Source organism: Nannospalax galili, unplaced genomic scaffold (assembly GCF_000622305.1).
Source record: "Nannospalax galili isolate Female #2095 unplaced genomic scaffold, S.galili_v1.0 scaffold498, whole genome shotgun sequence".
Lineage (NCBI taxonomy): Eukaryota > Metazoa > Chordata > Mammalia > Rodentia > Spalacidae > Nannospalax > Nannospalax galili.
In genome coordinates this window covers 563175-583119 of record NW_008342032.1, presented here as the reverse complement: position 1 = coordinate 583119, position 19945 = coordinate 563175, and the positions used below count along the sequence as shown (strand labels likewise).

Sequence of the window (19945 nt, the reverse complement as noted above, 5' to 3'; positions counted from 1 at the left end):
AATTATATTTAATTATTATTAATTATTTCTACAAATAATATTGTCTAAATACCCTCACTCACAAAGGCTTGTCAACAAATCTAAATTTGTTCTTTGCATAAGTTTCTAGATAGACTGTCTGGCATGAAAGATATAATGTGTTTCATACAATGGTACCAAATAATGCTTGAGTAAGGTGATAATCCTGATCAACATTTGCCTCTTCCTTTTAGTCCTGATTAATGATCAGGCCAAAAAATTATTGCATGTTGTGTTTTAATTTTGTTTCAATTGACTTTCTGTAGAACCAATGGTGTTTGTTAATAGTATATAATTCTGATTCACCAAAAAAGTTCTTTTCACTTGTTGAAAAGACTTTTGTTCAGAACTTTTTAATAACTGAAGCATATTTAAGAAATGTGAAAGCATTAGCTCAAGTTATTAATATACAAAGACTGATATTTTGGGAAAATAAAAATATTAAACATCAAACACCATTAGAAATATATGAAATGCAAACCCAAAACTTTCTCTGATTAAATCACTGCTAGACTAAAGTATGTAACTAATGTCCTTTCCGTGATTCTTATTTCTTTAGAGGATCTTAGCAGGGTGGCTGAGTTTCTCCTCCGTAAACCAAAGGTAAGAGTGCCGCCTCAGCCCTGCTCCTAGGCTGCCAAATGTCTCTCTTCCTCGGCTTTCCATGAGCATGCTTCTTGAAAGAGGACAGGAGCCCACAGACATCTGACCTGCAGGGCTGCTCAGCACAGCTCTGCACACCTAGCTTGTTCTAGGAATTTCCTGTCACACTCTACTGTCATTTCTCTGTTAGATTCAGCACAAGCATGGGTTGTTTGTAAATTTCAGTAAGTGGCAGAGAGTTAGCCAAACACATACAAAGCCCTAGGTTTAATACCACAGCACTGTGGGTGAGGAAAAATCCAAACAGACAGTAAGGACAAGCAAAGAAGTCCAGTAGTGATCAAACTTCCCGTAATACATGGCTGTTCCCAGTGAGCTGGCCTTTAATGGACTTGCAAGGGCCAAGAGGGGCCCGACTATTTTTCTCATTGAATACACTGGAGTGTATACAAGACATGTATAAATATTGTTTTAAAAAGCTTAGAATATTTACTCTACTGAAGGCAGAAGCTAAAGGTTCAGAAAGAGTTCCACAAAGATGTTCAGAAAGACACATTCAAGCTACTTCTTGGTCCTGAAATGTACTGATTTTCTGCTGCTGTGATAAGACCCCATGACCATGACAACTGATAGAAGGAAGAATTTATTTGGCTTATGATTCCAGAGGGATTAGAATCCATAATGGCAGGAAAAACATGGTGGAAAGAGGTGACCAGAACAGAAAGCTGAGGGGTCCCATCACCAGGAAGGAACAGTAAGCTGAGAGAGCCAGATTGAAAGTAAGTATGACTATATACTCTCCATGTTGGCCCCCAGTGACATGCTTCCTCTAGCAAGGCTGTCCCTCCCAAAACCTCACCAAAGAGCGCCACCTACTAGGGATAGAATGTCGACCAAAAAAAAAGTCTAAATACTTGGAGCCTATGGGGGACATTCTCATTCAAACCACCACATAAAGCCCCCAAGACAGCTCCTCTGTGTCCCTTCAGGTAACAAGAGCTTGTCAAGAGCTTGTCTCCAGCTGATTTCTTGATAATGTTCTTAGGTTCATCAAGCAAACTATAGGCTCTTCTGGAGACCAAGACATTAAAACAGGAAGAATCAATATTTGTAGCTTGAAAGATGGTAGATGGCATACAGGCATGGTCCAATCTCTGGGAAATAAACTAGGGAACTCTGGATAATAGCTATCAGAAGACACAGTTCAATAATGAATAAATAAAATATAAAACTTTACAAAAAGAGCAGTAGAGCCCAGAGTTCATCCAGGGAGATTGGCTCAGTTTGGGAAGTTCTCTCCTGCCAGTGAGAGGCAGTGAGACAACAGACCACTGGGCCAGAGCCACAGCTTAAGGCAGACCCTGGAAAATCTGCTTTCAGTAACATTTTAAACAGTAGAAAAAGAGGGAGGAAGGAAACAAACGGTGGGTGAGCAACAGATGAAGGAGAGTGCCAGGAAAACCTCCCTGCTGAGCACTCAGGCACCCAGGAGAAGCAGCAAGAAGCCGTTTTTGAAAGGCCCTTGTGAAGTTCTTAGCTTGGTATAACATAGACCCTACATGAACTGTTGGTTTAGGAACCTCAGAGCCAAGTGTCACAGGACTATATGCTAAAACCCGGCCCTCAGAGCACCTCTAGAATGTTGGGAAGAAACAGGATGGGAATGGTGGAGTACAGCAAGGGGGAAATCGGATCAGAGCCAGAGCTGCTGGGGAACACCGCGGGGGGCTTTCAAAAGCACACCAGACATGAGGAAGGAGCACCCAGGAGTGGGACCAATTCACAACCCCACCCATGAAGTACCTCCCACTGATGATCAGCTCCCACAAAGGTCACGTCCTTCTTCTCTACTTTTCTGTTTCATTTTCCTTTTGAATGATTTCCCCAAAGAACCTAGGCTGGCCTGGTTGTGGGGCGGGGGGCTCTCTGCTTCAGCCTCTTGGGGCTGGGGTTGTTTTAGGTTATCTCTTTGCATCCTTTACCTTCATCCAGAGCTCACCCACCTCCCTTTGTCTCTACTGTCCCACCCCTTCTATTTACCTTTCCCTTCTCTGTATTTTCCCTATCATTCCAATAACAATATTAATCACTAGTCTTACTCGTTTTTTTTTTTTCTGTTCCACTCACACCCACAATAACATTCGAAGGTACACAATAATATCAGTGTTCCTTTACTTCCTAAAATGATTAAAGAGTTGACATTTTTTATTTGATGATTACTGTATTTTCATAATGGACCTGCCACTTGGTAGCGACTGTTTCTGCAGACAAAATTCCACTCTCAAGAGTAATAACAGAGAAACAATGAAAGAAATACAAATAGGAAAGGAGTAGTCGAAATATCTCATTTGCAAGTGATATGACTCTATGCAAAAGCAATTCTAAAACTATACCAGAAAACTCTTAGAGTTGTTAAACAGTTTCATTGATGTGGTAAGGTACAAAACTAACACACAAAATCAGTTACCTTTCTATATATAACAAATAACAAATTAAGAAAACTATCCCCCTCACAACAACAACAAAATACTTTGAAATAAGTCTAGGCAAAGAAGTGCAAATTTTCCATAACGAAATTCTTAATATACCAAAAAAGGAAATTGAAGAAGACACTAGGAGGTGGAAAGATGTCTAGTGCTCATGAATTGGAAGGTGAATATTGTGAACATAGCTATACTACCAAAAATACTCTACAGATGCAGTGCAACCTTTAGTAAAATTTCAATATCATTCTTCACATAAATAAAAACAAAAACCTTAAAATTCAAATGGAGGTTCAAAAGACTCAGGTAGCCAAAGCAATCTTGAGCAGTATAGATCAGAGCTGTAGTAATCACCATACCTGATTTCAAGTACACAGCCAAAGCAGCGAAAACAGGGTGCATGAGTATGATACTAGCACAAAAACAGACATGTAGGTCAGTGGAATAGAATAAAAGGACCCAGATACAGACCCACACAGCTACAGCTACTTGATTGACAAACATGTCAAAAATACACAGTGGAGATAAGACAGTCTTCAACAAGTGGTTCTGGTCAAACCAGATATCCACATGTAGAAGAAAGAAAACACATACCTATCTTTCACCCTATGTAAAAATGAATCAAATACCTCAATGTATGACTGGATACCCTGAAACTGGTGGAGGTAAAAGTAGGGGAACCACTTTAAGACACAGGCATAGGCAAGGGTTTTCTGAATAGGATTTCAGTGTGCAAGAAATCATGCAAACAACTGACATGTGGGACCTCAAGAAATATAAAATCTTCTGCATGGCAGAGGAAACAATTGATCAAGTGATGATTCAGCCTATGGAATGGGAGATACTATTTTCTAGTTATTCTTCTGACAGAGGACGAATATCTAGAATTTACAAAAAACTCAAAACCCAAATTAGAAGAAATCAAACTATTAGTCAATAAATGGGCAAATGAAATGAGCAGACTTTTCTCAAAAGATGAAGTCTAAATGTCCAATAAACATATGAAAAATGCTCAATGTTACTAGCCATAAGAGAAACGCATATTAAAACTATACTGCTAGTCCATCTCACCACTGTCATTAAGAAAACAACTCACAACAGATACTGGCAAAGATATGAACAAAAGGACACCCTAATACACTGGCTATGGGAACCTATGACTACACAGGTACCTCAGAAACTGAAAACAGTTTACCATATGATCCAGCTCTACCTCTTGAGAGTGTTTCCCTGAAAGATTCGAAATCGTCATATCCCAGAGATACCTGTACAACCATGATGATAGTAGCTCTATTCACAACAGCTTACTATGAAACCAGTCTAGAAGTTCTTCAACAGGGGAATGGATGAATAGAATGTAGAACATATACACAATAGAATGCTTCCATCATAAAGAAGAACGTAGTTATATCATTTGTAGGAAAGTGAGTGTCATTGGAGATCATTCTATTAAGTCAACTAAGTGAGGCTCAGAGAAATATTTTTTTTCTTATTTTGGAGTTCTAAATTTTATACATGCATAAAATTATGCGTGTATATTTGAGGTGAAGGTCGAAGCAAAACTGACAGGAGAGCCAAAGAGACTGATATAGGGGAGACAAGAGAAGGCTGGAAACTATGGGGAACATATGCAAAGTACATGGTATATTTGAATGAAAAGTCCTTACATAAGCCAGTACCACGTACAAAGAATATGCAGCAATGAAATCTTTAACAATTTTTTACTCTTTGAAAGTTCCATACAGTTGTACAATGAATATTGATCATATTCATCCACCACCATTTCCTTTCCGCTGCACCCTAGTGCCTCCAACTCATCTCTGTCTCAGCTGACAGAGGTGGCATTTTGAGATATTTATTTATTTTTGTTATTAACCCCCTAAGTCCAATTAGTATTGCCTATATGCACATGAGTGTGTGGGAAAAAAAATTTTTTTGAGACAGGGTCTCCCTGTAGCCCCAGCTGGCCTGGAACTCACTATGTAGACCAGGCTGGCCTCAAACTCACAGAAATCCACCTGCCTCTGCCTCCCAAGTGCTGGGATTAAAGGAAATTTTTTAATGAACAAAAATATATTAATAAACAGTAGATTAAAAATCTAAATAATGAAACAGCAGTACAAAGCTAATGTTTCTTTTACAGGAACTTTGCTCTGTGACTTGTATAACACTGAAAAGAGAAAGGAAACAGGTTTGGGGAAAAAGACCAGGAAAAGAAAACCTATGCAAAAACATAATTAATCACAAAACAATCCTGCTGGTGGAGCTACGTTTCATTTGTCCTTTTACTCTAACAAAATGTCCTTGGTGTATATAAGTCCCTCTAAAGTAAAGCAAAAAAAAAGAATCACTCATAGTAGAAGCTGTAAGAAATGAGAAAAACTGACATTCCCTATGTCCAGCAAGTTGAGGAGAGACAAATTATCACAATCAGTGTCTCCCCTTCTCTGCCCCAGCCTTACCTGGTTTTTGAGATTGACATTCGCATTTCTCCTTAAAAGGAAGGAAACGATTCTCAGATGTCCTCGCCTGCAAGCGCAGATGAGCGGAGTGTCTCCATTGAAGCTGTCTTGAACATCCACACAGTGGTAGTCTTCCTTTGCCCACCGCCACACTTGCCCCAGATCATTCTGGTAGGCTGCCTGGCAGATGGGCTGAGGAGAGAAAAACAGAAAGTTCTTGAAAGACAGGTATGAGCCAGTGGGACAGAAATCATTACTCAACCAAATTTCAAGTGCTTCTCTCATAGTACATTGCTATACACATTAGATTGTTTTGTCTGAACTACGTAGCTGACTTTGGGTCTACTGTAAGTTCATGAGGCTTCTGACTTATGGTTTCCAAGCTTGCTTGTGATGTGGAGCTAAACAGATAGTGAGTAAATAAATGGATAAAATGTTACAATTCTCACTAAGGAAATTTTACATTGTGGATGCAAATTAATGAATTTGTTAGAAAAACAGGTTCTGGCTAGAATAAAAATATGCATATGGGGAAGGAGTTAAGGGCAGCAATGTGTGACAGAACAAAACCTACATGATCCCCTGTACCTAGGAACAGACAAGTGTAGGACAAATAACGTACACTGACCATTTGTAAAATTAAATACAACTGACTGAATGTGAACACACACACACACACACACACACACACACACACACACACATATATATATAGAGAGGGGGGGGAGAGAGAGAGAGTTTTTCAGGGACTGAAGAGATGGCTCAGTCAGTAAAGCACTCACCTTGCAAGCACAAAGACCTAAATCTGATCCCCAGAACCCATGTAAAAAGCCAGGCATGGTGGTGTGTGTGTAATTCCAGCACTGGGGAGGTGGACTCTCCTGCCTGGGTGCAGTCTCCACTCCAGGCCCCACCTGCCATCTTGTCTTGTGGGACAGTTGCCCCCTTATCTCAAGTGGCTCGTCCACCACAATGGTGGGGGCCATTCCATCCATCCCCTTCCCAGGATGCTCTTCCCACTGCACTGGGGAGGCAGAACCTGGGGTCCTTGGCCAGGCAGCCTAGGCTAGGTGATGAGGTCAATGAGATCCTGTCTCAAAGAGAGGTGAACCACTGCATTCCTGAGGAATGACACCTGACTTTATCCTCTGGCCTCCACACATGCATACACATGTGTACACATGCATCTGCACACATGTAACCCAACACATACAGAAACATACGACACACACATGCACACTTGTGCACATGCACATAACTTTCGCAAAGCACCATGGAAGTTTAGTAGCAAGACCTGAGCAAAACCTCATCTTCCACCTTCCCTTCTGCTCCAGCCCTCCTGGACATCTGTTCCTCACACAACCCACATTTCACTCCAATCTAGACCTTGGCCCTGCCTGTTCCTGTGCCTTAAATGGTCCACAGCCTTCATCTGACTAACTATTCACTCAACTTTCATGTAATAACTTAATTTTCATTTTATCCAAAAAGGTTCCTCACTCCAGACAAGTATTTCTTTTTCACAGATACTGACATAACTTGAACTTTTTCCTAAATTGTTTATAACCATATGTTTCAGACTGAGATGAAGCAGGAAGAAGCTGAGACAGCACAGAGAGAGAGAGAGAGAGAGAGAGAGAGAGAGAGAGAGAGAGAGAATTGCTGATGAATACTAAAGATAGCAACACCCAATGGAGAGAAAATGCATCCATACCATTCACCTCTATCTATATCCCCAGCTTTCAACCCAGCATTGCATACATGGAAAACACAAAATATTTTAGACTGATATTATGGCAATTTTTAGCATTTGTTCAGTGTGTGTATGTGTGCATGTGCACATGTGTGTGTGTACATGTGAGAATACAAAATGTTACAAAATTAAGATTTGCAGAAGAGGGGACAGATCAATGACACAGTTGACTGGCTGTTTGCTAACTCAGACTATATCACTGCCAAATACTCAACTTGTGAAGCATAGTATACTTTTCTTTTGCTCTGCTAAGGAAGAAACATAGGACCTTGCATGTACCAAGCAAATGCTCTACCACTGAGCTATGTCCAAGCTCTGCAATATACTTTTTAAACCCAAAAACTTACTCATGAAAGAAGCATTCTAAACAAAAATCAACTCATAAACATTAGGAGGACAACTTTCATACTCCTAAATGAAATAAACATGATATGCTACCCTCAAAGTTTTTAGTATTACATTCCTATTTATTTATTTGTTTATTTATTTATTTATTATGTGTGTCTGAACAATTACATGCCATGGTGCACATGTAGAAGTTAAAGGACAACTTATGGGAGTCAGTTCTCTCCCTCCACCGTTTTGGTTCCAGAGATTAAACTTGGGTCGTTAGGTTTGGTAGCAAGTGCCTTTAACCACTGAGCCATTTGGTCAACCCTAGCTGCAAGTTTTAACAGAAACTCACAGTTACACAAAGAACCTATCCTCTTACTCTAAATTGGGACTGACTTCACTTGGGCAGACTCGGGGTGTCGCGGGGTGTCTTGTGAATGATGTAGAAGAGACTGGATCCATGGAAAGAATGGCTGGCTTGTGTTACAAAAAAGAGATATGGGGTGGAGGGATGGCTCAGTGGTGAAGAGCACTTTGTATTCTTCTAGAGACCTAGATTTGCTTCCCAGTACCCACATGGCAACTAACAACGATCTGTTACTCCAGTTCCAGATGATCTGACGCCCTGTCTGACCTCTGTGGGCATTGCATGCATGTGGTATGCTTATATTAATAGATTCTCCTTCAGCCTTTGAATGAAGACTGCCATAGTGACTCTCCAGGGGGCTCCTAGGCCTTAGTCACTGGCAGGTGCTATAACCTTAATACCTCTTGTTCTCTGTTGCTCAGAGGCATTCAGCTTCTTGAACTAGGTAGTTGCTGGTCTCCCTGGCTCTCCAGCCTACAGATAGCCATTGTGAGATTATTCAGCCTTTGATCATCTAAAATAACATAATACTAAAATAATCTAACAAAACACTTAAAAATTCTACTGGTTCTACTCCTCTGGAGAACGTGGTTAACTGTGAAGAACTTGAGAACAGGTGGCCTTGGAGTTCATTTCTCTTACCAACTTTTTATAATTTTATAACATTGTGCTTTCCAGCTTTTCTTTGAATTTCCATACATTTAATAACATTGGAGATCTACTTTCCCACGGGACACTGGTGCTTAGTGGCAGTTGCCCCTAATTCTCCACAGTCCCTGCAGCTCGTCATTACATTACACCTGATCCATTTCAGGCATCATGTTGCCTACCTGGCCCCTATTTCTAAGATAAAATCCATCTTCCTGGGTTCTTTAAAATCTTTACTGAGAGTCAACTAAAAAGAACAAGAGGTAGACAGTTACCCTGAGAGAGTCACTAGGGGCTTTCTCAATTCTACTTGGGCAGTATTACTTTAATATCAGCTAACATTACCTTTGATCTCTCCTGGGCTTCCTGTAGTAGTCCAGACACAGTTTCTGTTTTTGAAAAGTAAAGTGCTAGAGGCTCAGCATAGCTCAGTATTAGGGCTCATGCTCAGTGTGTGTAAAGCCCTAATTCATTCCCCAGTCTAAACACATGCATGCATACATACACACATACATACAGAAATACAGAAATAAAAGTCAGCCTCGTTGTTTTACAGGGTACAAAGAATTATCTATAATGTCAGTACTTTCAGTTTCAAATAAATAAGTTTATTAAGCATGTAGCAAGTATGTGTGTGTATCACAGACTTGCAATGCCCACAGGGGCCAGAAGAGGACACCAGATCCCTTAGAACTGGAATTATGGGTTCTGGGACTCAAACCCAGGTCCTGTGCAAGAGAAGCCAGTGCTCTTAACTGCTGAATCATCTCTTCAGCCTCCAACATGATGATTTTACTCTTGAACCATTTTGCTGTTCTTTCTCCCCCCAATACAAGAGCCACTAGAACCATCAGAGTCACCAGAGCCAGCCTGTCCCTGGGCAAGGGTTCTTAATGGACACTTTAAAACAAACATGCTTAGATATAAAATGTGGGTGCCAACCCTGCTGTTTCTTGGTAAGCTTAAACAGCACACGACAATTTGCCAATATAATGTACATTACACTCAGTAAATCAAAACCTGTAAGTAAGCTCATACATGAGTTGCGGTATAACAGCTGAAAAAGGTCTATGATGTTATGAACTCCATTGCCAGCAGGGGGCATCTCAATTTCAGAAACGTGCTGACAGCCAGCAGAAGAGCATTTCATCAGAGAATTGCTAGTGGCCGCAAGTACATTCTAGTGTTCTACAACATGGAAATGTAGTTATAATTTTTTTTGAAACAGGGTCTCCCTGTAGCCCCAGCTGTCCTGGAACTCACTATGTAGACCAGGCTGGCCCTGAACTCACAGAGATCTGCCTGCCTCTGCCTCTGCCTCCCAAGTGCTGGGATTAAAGGCATGCGCCACCATGCCCAGCACAGTTATAATTTTAAACAATTTGCTATATATTTTATAAGAAAATAGAAAAGGTTCCCAATATAAAGCAATGATAAGTGTTTAAAGAGATGGAAAAGCCAGTTGGTTTTGGTCATCATATATTGTATGCCTGTATCAAATTATTGCAGTGAACTTCTTAAATGTACATGATTATTATGTTAGATAAAAAAAACTTAGAAGGCCATTTGTGGTGGTGCACACCTTTAATCTTAGCATTTGGGAGGCTGAGACAGGTGGATCTGTGTGAGTTCCAGGCCAGCCAGGGCTAATTAGTGAGATCCTGTCCCCCAAAACCCAAAATAAAAATTAGAATTTGAAATAACTGAAAAAGAAAAGTGTTGTTAGACTGAATAGAAAGTGACAGAGGAGAGAAGTGTATCCATTTGGACTGAAGAAAGAGCCAGTGCAGATCCAGGAACTTAGAGGCAATCTGGCATTAAGGAATCACACTTGGCAAATTACTTTGACAATCTATTCCCTAATACAGTCAGCATCAAGCGTCTGTCCTTCCTCACTATAAGACCCTATTTCAGATCATAATCATTGTCCACAGGACTACTTCAAGCTCAGCCATAACTGCATTACATCTTCTGTCTCACCTATCCAGACTCTCCAGCCCACCTTCCCAATACAGCAGCTGCGTGTTATATCCTTGTTTGGACCTTCCTTGGACCTCCAATTAGATCAGGATGCTGTCCTTAAGCAGACACAGATGCTTTTCAATTCTCACACACCCCGTGTGTGGCTTCTGCAACCAGTCCTTTAGCCACTCCTTTGGTCCAAGTTAATAAATGTGTGTTTGGTATGATTTTAATGTGGTCTTCAAAATTTATATGTTAGAAATTCGATCCGCAGTGTAGTGATGCTGAGTGGTGGTGGGGGTTACTTAGAACAGGTGTTATGATTCTCATGTATTAATACTGTTACTTTAAGAATGTATTCATATCTCCAGAATTGGTTCCTTATATCATGAAATGACTAGTTTGATGCACACCTACTCTCTCACTCTATCTTTGCCCTTCTGCCATAGAAAAATGGAGCAAGCAGGCCCTTACCAGATGCCAACCCCTTAGTCTTAGACTTGCCTGCTTCTCAAACTACAAGCTAATAAGTTCCTACTCATTATGGTTACCTGATCTGTAGTAATCTGTCACAGCACCTGGAAACAAACAACCATCTCTCCAACTAACCCACTATCAACATAAAGGCAACTGTGGTGTCTGTACTTTCTCATCACTGCACCCCAGCATCTAGCACAGTGTATGGTACGTTGTAGACATTCAACATATAATTGGTGAATAAATGAATGAATGAATAAATTCTAAAAAGAGTGAACATTTACTGAAGACCTCATATTCTCTTTCACCCTCACAACCACCCTATAAGGTAAGCAGTATTATTTAATGTCCATTATGTATAGAGGAAATGAGGAAAGATCATTTCCCTTGTCCAAAGTCACACGGTCATACCTGGTAGAGCCATGAACCAACCTGAGGAGAACAATTTACAAATGCATACGTTCCACCTCTAATTAATTAGGCATTAATAATGTCTCCAGCTGCAAGATCTTGCATTTGAGTCTTGCTCCAGCATTATTACACTGTAGTCTCTACTCTCAGGATGATGACCAGTTACCTCCTAGAGCTAACCCGACAGTGCTTGGTTATCTATCCAAATGCTTCCACCAAACTGATGGAGAATTACAAGTATCTATTAAGATGTAAGAAGAAGTGATGGGCTTGGTGGCACATGCCTGTAATCCCTGCACTTGGGATGCAGAAGCAGAAGGAACAAGAGTTTGAGACCATCCTGGATTGCATAATAAATATGAGGCCAGTCTGGCTACACAAGGAAAGCCTGTCTTCAAAACAAAAAGTAGTGGTTAGAGAAGTCAGAAAGACAGACCCTCACAGCAAAATAAGGAAAGGTTCAAGAAAAAAAAACCTGAAGATTTCTCTGTGGTAATTAATCACCATGCAGATAACAGTTTTAATACAATGATAGAGCAAGAGGCAGAATAGAGGGGCCTCAGCATGTTGTCCTTGAAGACTTAGAAGCAGGGAGAGGAAGTTGCTGTAAGCTGGGCAACAAAAGCTCTTGAGTACTTAGCACAGAGGGTCTGGCCAGCAATCTGTCATTTTAGGAAAACAGTGCTCTTCTCTTGGGTGATCACAAATAGAAGCTTTGGAAATGAACTGTCTGTACTGACATCTCTACTCCACCCTTCCCTGATGTGTTACTTGGACAATTTGCCTAAACACTTTAAACACTTGGTGTTGAGTTTTCTTTCCCATCTATAACTATTCTATCTGTATTAGGTTATAGAAAGAATTAAAAGTGAGGTGCAGATGGAGCACTTCACTCCTTTCTGACTCATTTGAAACCTTAAATTACTGCTAGCTACTATTCTAATTATCAAAGGATAAGGATCCAATTAAGACAGGCAGGAGTGGTTATGAAACAGGAGATGTCTGCTGAAAGAGAGTGAAGAAATAACAGGACAAGGCAAAAATGGGATTAACCTGACTACCCAGAAAGACCTTTCTGGCTCCAAGGCCAAAGCAATGGAAAAAGAACAGATATACCGGATAGAGAACTGTAGATTGTCTGAACTATTTTTGCCAGAAAATCTGAGGTTTGGTCACTATACTTTATGTTAATATGTATTTGTCATAAGTACATAGGTTGGTAGACATAGCTATATAGAGTGATAACATTGGTGCTTACCTAGATGAATGGGTTAATGACATTGGAGAGAAGGGTAGAAGGGCTCCTGAACATAAGGGTTGGGGGATTCAGGGTAATCCTAATGACAAATGTCTGAGCCAAATAAAAACATGAAGCAGCTTGAAGCATTGTCAGGTTGTACAACCACAGTAATAAACTACACCTGACTGAGTCTACAGTGTTGCTGCGGGAGTTTCTTCAGCTAACATATGGTTGTCAAGGAATGGAGTGAAGGAGCCCAGAGAGAAATGGTTGGGAAAACTTTCTGTAAGCCAGAAAACTCAGTTTACCAAGGCATTCACACTGAAAGAGCACATAAATTAGCCAGGTGGAAATGAATAGACTTGAACAGAGAGACCAGAGGAGAAGAGGGTAGCAGAGTTAGATCTGTAGTCTAACAGGAAAGTGACCAGAGCAAGACCCACATGTTGGGAAATCAGGAAGCCATATTTAAACTATGGAAACAATGGACTTCCTATACATCTTTGAGACATACTAAAATTAGCATTGTGCATATGTACCACACCTTTGTCACTCTTCGAGCAAACTGCAAAATTCCTGCCCAGAATGATTGTCATCATCTGTATGCTAAATTTGATCATTTTATATGATGGAATAAAATATTCAAAAAAGACACGAGTTCTTGAATGACATAGGTAAGAATTCCTTCCTCTGGCACCCTTTAGGCTATTCTAAAGCAATGTCTTTCTTTAAATAAAAAGTTTCCTGTTGAAACGTTCAAAGCAAATTCCACTCTGAAGATTTTTCCTAGTCATCAACTATTTTGTATTGAACTTAGAAAAGGATAGGGAAAGGAAGAAAAATAAAAATTCATTCTCTAAGTATTAGAGCTTAGAGGGCTTTTCTAATTTTATAAGACTCTACAGTTCTTTTTTGTATATTCTTATTTTAGATGACCAGGTTTCTGAGGAGATAGTTAGATTACAATCCCATGTCTCTGTGAGTCCATGAAGGCGCAAGCCCCCTTTCCCACCCAGTGACAGTATCCTCAAGTAATTGTCCTGTAACATGGAAGCTTAACTTTGCCAGAAGTGATGTGTTTACAAAGATCTAGAGCTGTCTTCAATTTCAACGTGACAACCATCAATCCTCCTGACTTTGGAATATATGCTTCATTGAAAGTATCAAACTTGTCTGTTCTTAATATGGGATTATAACTGCTTATTGTATCATTGATTATTTTGTTTATCCTTCTTGAAGACTGATACACTCTTTTCAATTTTATAGAAATAGAGGTGTTGCTTTCTGCTTAAAATATTCCTGAGGTGGGGCTGGAGAGATAGCTCAACAGTTAAGGACACTGGCTGCTCTTGCAGAGGACCTGGGTTTGATTCCTAACACCTACATGATAGCTAACAACTGTCCTTAATTCCAGTTCCAGGGAATCCTATGCCGTCTCTGCCTCCTTCTGCATCACACAACACACATGTACTTACATGCATGTGGATAATACACCCATATAACATAAAATAAAAATAAAGCATAAATAAATTCATGAGGGGTCTGGATATATAGCTCAGTTGGCAAAGTATTTGCCTATCAAGTATGAGAATGTGAGTTCCATCCTCAGAACCCACATTAAAAAATTTAGGCATGGTTGCAGTAGTTCCTAATCACAGAATTGCAGAGCTAGGGAGATGGAGACAATTGGATCCCTGGTGCTCATTGGCCATCCAACCTAATCTAGTCAACCAGTCCCAATCAGTGAGAGACCCTGTCTCAAAAAAGAACCAAGGTAGGATTCTGGCCTCCACATGTGCATGCACACACACACACACACACACACACACACACACAAGCACATACACACACAGAGGCACGTGCGTGCACACACACAAACACATACACAAAGAAGCACGTACACACACAGAGGTACGTGCGTGCACACATACACACACACAGGCATGCATGCACACATGTACACACACAGACAGGCACACACACACATGCACACACACACAAAAAAACATATACAAATACACATATAAGCATACACATACACACATGCACACACAAGCATTCACATACACACATGCATACACGTGCACACATACATTAAATATACAAATATACACATAAGCCTATACATACACCACACACACACACACACATGCACACACACACACACATACACACTGAAATTATGATAAGAGATGTTACTGCTGAACTTTGTCCACGGAAGAAAATTCAAGTAGGCCATACTGGGGTCAGATTAGACGTCGAGACAGAAGCGAACAAAGGGAAAAGGAAGTCTTGTGGATTTTAACGTCACTGAGAATGACCCCAAAGAACAGAAAGAAATGGGATTGTGCTTTGAGAAGGTGGAAGTCGATCAGTAATACGGGAGACAGAGGTAACACGATGGAAGAGAAAGAGTCAGAAGCAAAAGATTTCAAGAAACTGAACCATGATGAAAAACTAGCAATGGCAAGCCTGGAACAGCCTGGAGCAGTGGCCACATGAGAGTGTGATGGTGCCTGGCCAAACTCCCTGTCCATGAAGACACAGAGAACATACAGTAAGAGGAGGAGTCCACCAGCAGTGTGCATGAGCTCACATGGCCCAGCCTGTGGATAGCACTGCCTACAGCCGTGCTCTACATTCCCAAAGAACTAAGGATTGATCAAGCCAAAGCTGATTTTTCACTTCAACTTTATCTACCACTCAATCCTTTGCTTACAACATTCCAGCATCCTGGTATAGTCCATGTTCTTGTCTGTCTTTGGGTCTTTGCACTGCTTGGTTGTGTTGATAGCTATAAGGCTATCAGTTCTCAGCCACAAAGCCGATTCTTGACCACCCAATCTAAAGTGGCCACCTGTCTTTCCACTTTCCATCATAGCACCTTGCTTTATCTTTCTGAATTGGACTTATCATTATAGAAACTGGGTATATTCCTTGCTTCCTGCAGAATGAGGTGTCCATGATATTTTTCTGATATTCAGAGCTTCTCAGTGAGCCAGCTGTGTATAATCACTGACTTCTGTGTGAACTCACGTATCTAACCAGGTTGCTGTCCTGTCCACTCTGAGGTTGGTGACCTGCCACCCTTATTTCTTTCAGACTATGGTGTTTATTCTTCATGCCCAGTTACTTTGCAGAAATCTCTTCAGTCTTTCCTACCCATACAAGTTCTCAGAACCTTCAGGAGGTCACTGACCCCTTTCCAGTAGAAAGGTCTAGTCCCTTTAACTAAATTGCAACGTTCTTAAAATTAGACTTCTATAGGGATGAGCACCTAGAGCATGAATGAAAAGCATCTCCTGACTGACACACAGATCCATGTGACCTGGCTGAAAAAGTGGAGGTTAGGAAAAGAGGTCAGGTTTAGAAAGCAATATAACATGCAAGAACCAAGTCAGTAATAACTCAGTGATTATTAGCCCTGGTTAATTACTAGGACATTTTATTTTTGTTGCTATTGTTGTTCTGGGGGAGGTTGTTTGTTTGTTTTGTTATTTTGTTTTTTGAGACAGGGTCTCCCTATAGCCCGAGCTGGCCTGGATCTTGCTATATCGACCAGGCTGGCCTCAGTCTTGCAGAGATCTGTCTGCCTCTGCCTCCCAAGTGCTGGGATTAAAGTTGTGTGCCGCCACACCCAGCTTATTAGGACATTTTAAAACATGGCTCAGGCCCCACTATTGGCCCACTAATTCAGAATATTTGGGAATCTGGTGAAAGCATTAACGTTATTTGAAAGTTTTTTGGGTGAGTTTGATACACAAAGACGGTTAGGAGCTCAAAAGGTCAGTGCCCATAATGGAAGCTAGCAGCAACAGAGCCTTGCAACATTTAAGCTCATACTGACTAAGGAATAGTCAATTGAGTTACATCCCCAGCCCTGGTATCAAAACGTGACATTAAGGGAAATTCTACAAGTTAGGAAACCATTTGAAAAACAAATCCTGTTTCTGAAATAACTAAGATTTCCTAAGCAATTCATCTGCTTCAGACTGCCAATCCTAAAGTAGGCAAGTGAGCAAAATAAGTCAGGACCTAGAACCTGCTCCCCCTTACCACACTGAGCTAGCTGTACAGCAATGACATTTGTTTCTACAACCTTTACACTAGTCATGATTGATATTAATCTTGAGCTTTGATTGATTATTGAGATTCTTAAGTGGTTTATGTGTATCATTATATTTAATTTTGGATTTCATAGAAAATTTTAATTTGACGTGTTATTTCTGAGCCCCAAGCCCATTGCAGTGAACTAAGTAAACCTTTCTTCTAAGAAAAAATTTTTACAACAAAAAAGTAAAATGAAAATTCCAAATTATTTTTGTTTTCAAAATACCTGAAAAGTGAAACATTTATGGCACTTGGTACTTACATCTATACTTAGAAGTAGTTAAACATGCCTTACCGCCACTTGCCTTGATTCAACCACTTGGTTGGGTCAACAATACCAAATCAACACCAAACTGGCAGACAATTCCACTGTAAAGGTAGACACTGTTTTATTTTTTAATACAGCTCTTCCTAGGGCCCAGGCTAGAGCCTGGCACTCACAGTACTGATCAGTGGACAGCAACACACATGCAAATGGCAGGGGGCTGAAGTTGCAGGGGGTCCTCTCCTGCACACAGCACGATTAGGGCAGAGGAGGGGCACACAGCACAATGGGGGCCGAGGAGGGGGAGTGCACTGCCATCCTACCCTCTGTTCGCGAGGCACCACCAAGGAGGCAGGGAGTCTTGTCTAGCAGGAGCTCATTTATTAAAGCTTTAGGCAAGTATTTATGTACATTTGTGAACACTGAGTGTGCCTCCCTTATTCCATCTCGAGATATGATTGGTCATGACCACAGGACTTATTTAGCATTTTAGGTTTCAGTTTCCCAGAACTGCCGAGTTCCTATTCTCTCCAGGGCTAGGTTTCTGTTTCCCAGAACTGTTAGGTTTCCATTTTTTATCACCATGCCCATATGGTCTTTACTTCTCCTGACTGCTGAGTTGTTATCTATCACCAAGTCCCCACATCTCTTCCTTTTTATTTTACTTAAAACTGAGGCCTATGGAAGAGCCCCAGTGACTGGCCAAATCTTGATTTAGGTGAGCTTGTGTTTTGTCTTGGGTTAGGCTGGTGTTTGGGGGAGAAGTGGGCAGGCAATCGTATTGTATTCGCAGCATCTTTAATTGTATTTGTTTTATTTTTTATGAAGTTTATGAGTCTATTGACTATACAGGGTCCTATAATGTAGAGGAGTATAAGGATTATGAGAGGCCCTGCCAGAGTAGAAATAAGGGTAGTGAGCCATGGTGAGGCAGTGAACCACTGTTGGTACCAGGACTCCTGTTTTCACTGACACCTGTTTTTTTTTTAATTTGTCAAGATTGTCCATAACCACTTTTGAATTAGCATAGAAACAGCATTTTTTTTCTAGGGCTTTGTATACACCACCTTGCTGAAGAAACGGGGGATCAAGCTCTCTCCTATTTTGTAAAGCTACTTGAGCTAGAGGGGAAAGCGACTCCTGGAGAAACCTGACAGCTGTTTTAACTTTAGGCTAGCATTCATATTTTCCCTGATTTGTTGGAGGCCTTTTTGCACCATAATTAAGGATGTAGCTCCAAGGGCTGTTCCCCCAGCTCCAAGGCCCACAAGTGTGGAGGCCACAACCATGGAAAGCAACTTTTTTTTTTGTATATGTATCGCCCGGCCCTGCATTTCCTCAGCGGAGTGATAAATGACATAAGGGAAGAGGAAGACCAGGGTGCATATGTTCCCCCCTGATTGCTGCAACACTGCAAGAGAAAGGCGAGGTGTCAAACGCGATTTTTGGCACAGCCAATAATATGAAGGCTCGGTAGGGACGTCTAAGAGGCAGGGTGAGCCTGCCAGTTTTTGTGTTGAGCCCGTCCCATCGGCATTGATCACTGTGAGTAGCGTTTATGAACAGGAGTGTCCAGCAGGGTGTCCATGGGTAACACAGGTCATATTTTTATCACGTCTAAGAGGCAGGGTGAGCCCGCCAGTTTTTGTGTTGAGCCCATCCCATCGGCATTGATCACTGTGAGTAGCATTTATGAAGTTTTCCATTGTCCCCAGGGCCTCCACCATTGGAGACCTGGTGTCTAGGCACAGCCAGCACGGGTCAACAAGTTCAGGTTTAGAGGTATTGAGAAAAGTGTAAGCAAGCTGTACTGCCCGACTAATGTCCTCATGCCTGGTTGCACTTAAGCCTGGACCAGGGTCTCCAGGCACAGATGCTTTTGACGCCAGGATGTTAGTGTCAAGCATCAGGCTAGTAGCAACATGTGTAGGGCTGGTACCCACTGTCTCCTGATAAAGCAAGGGTTCGACAACCCTCCTGATCATCAGTAGGAGGCAGGGGTCGTACCCTAAGACATAGAGTCTTAACCCAAATATTTTCTTAGGTTTTTATTTATTTTTGTTTTGTTTTGTTTTTGTAAAGTTGATTTGTATGGGGTTACAACGGTAGTTTGTATATTGCCCATATAATGGGTTTTTAGACAGTTGTTGTTGTTTGATCCCATTAACACGGATGGGTCCTTTACCCTTAATCCAATATCCTGTCCCTGTGTTCTCACATTCCCAGCTTGCACAATAAAAGACACTCCCCCCCCGCATGTACGTAATTGTGATGTAGTTTTATTGGACCCGGGACAGATGTAGAATGTTGTCAACAGCAACACATGTCTTTTAAGGACATGCGAGCAGCCAGGAGAGTTAGGGGATCCTGTGAGTGGCAGAGTGTATTCCTTTCTGCTGTCTCCACATTTCATCCTGGTTTTCCCCGAGCCCACTCGTCTGCTCATGGCCCAAGATCCAGCTGTAAGATCGCAGAGGTCAAATTACAGGTCCGGCCACCATGTAGAAGGGGGGATGATTTGAGTAGTTTTATTGATGGCATCTGACGTGGCCACGTTGATCACCAACCAGGTGACCTTTTGGGGTTGATGTGGATTGTCTAACCCATAGGTTTGACTTTTCACTTGTAGACAGTTTAGGGCGAGGGCCAGCATCAGGAGGATTTTGTATTTTGTTTTTTGCAAGAGAGCGAGAGAGAAAGGCCTTCTCAAGGGCGTTTATCCCCTGGTTGACATGTTTAACTTTTTGTTTTTGTTGGCGTTCGTTAGTCATGAAGTTGCACCACCATAGTTTTTTTTTTTTCATTATCGATTA

At 41.2% G+C, this 19945-nt stretch overlaps 1 protein-coding gene across 1 annotated transcript in view; it reads right to left on the bottom strand.

The window, feature by feature from the left end:
- Positions 1-19945, bottom strand: part of Ankrd22 (ankyrin repeat domain 22) — a 34627-nt gene that overhangs the window by 7360 nt on the left and 7322 nt on the right. Inside the window, exon 2 of the mRNA XM_008837844.3 lies at positions 5567-5758. Coding sequence (XP_008836066.1) covers positions 5567-5758 — 192 coding nt within the window. The remainder of the gene's footprint in view (positions 1-5566; positions 5759-19945) is intronic.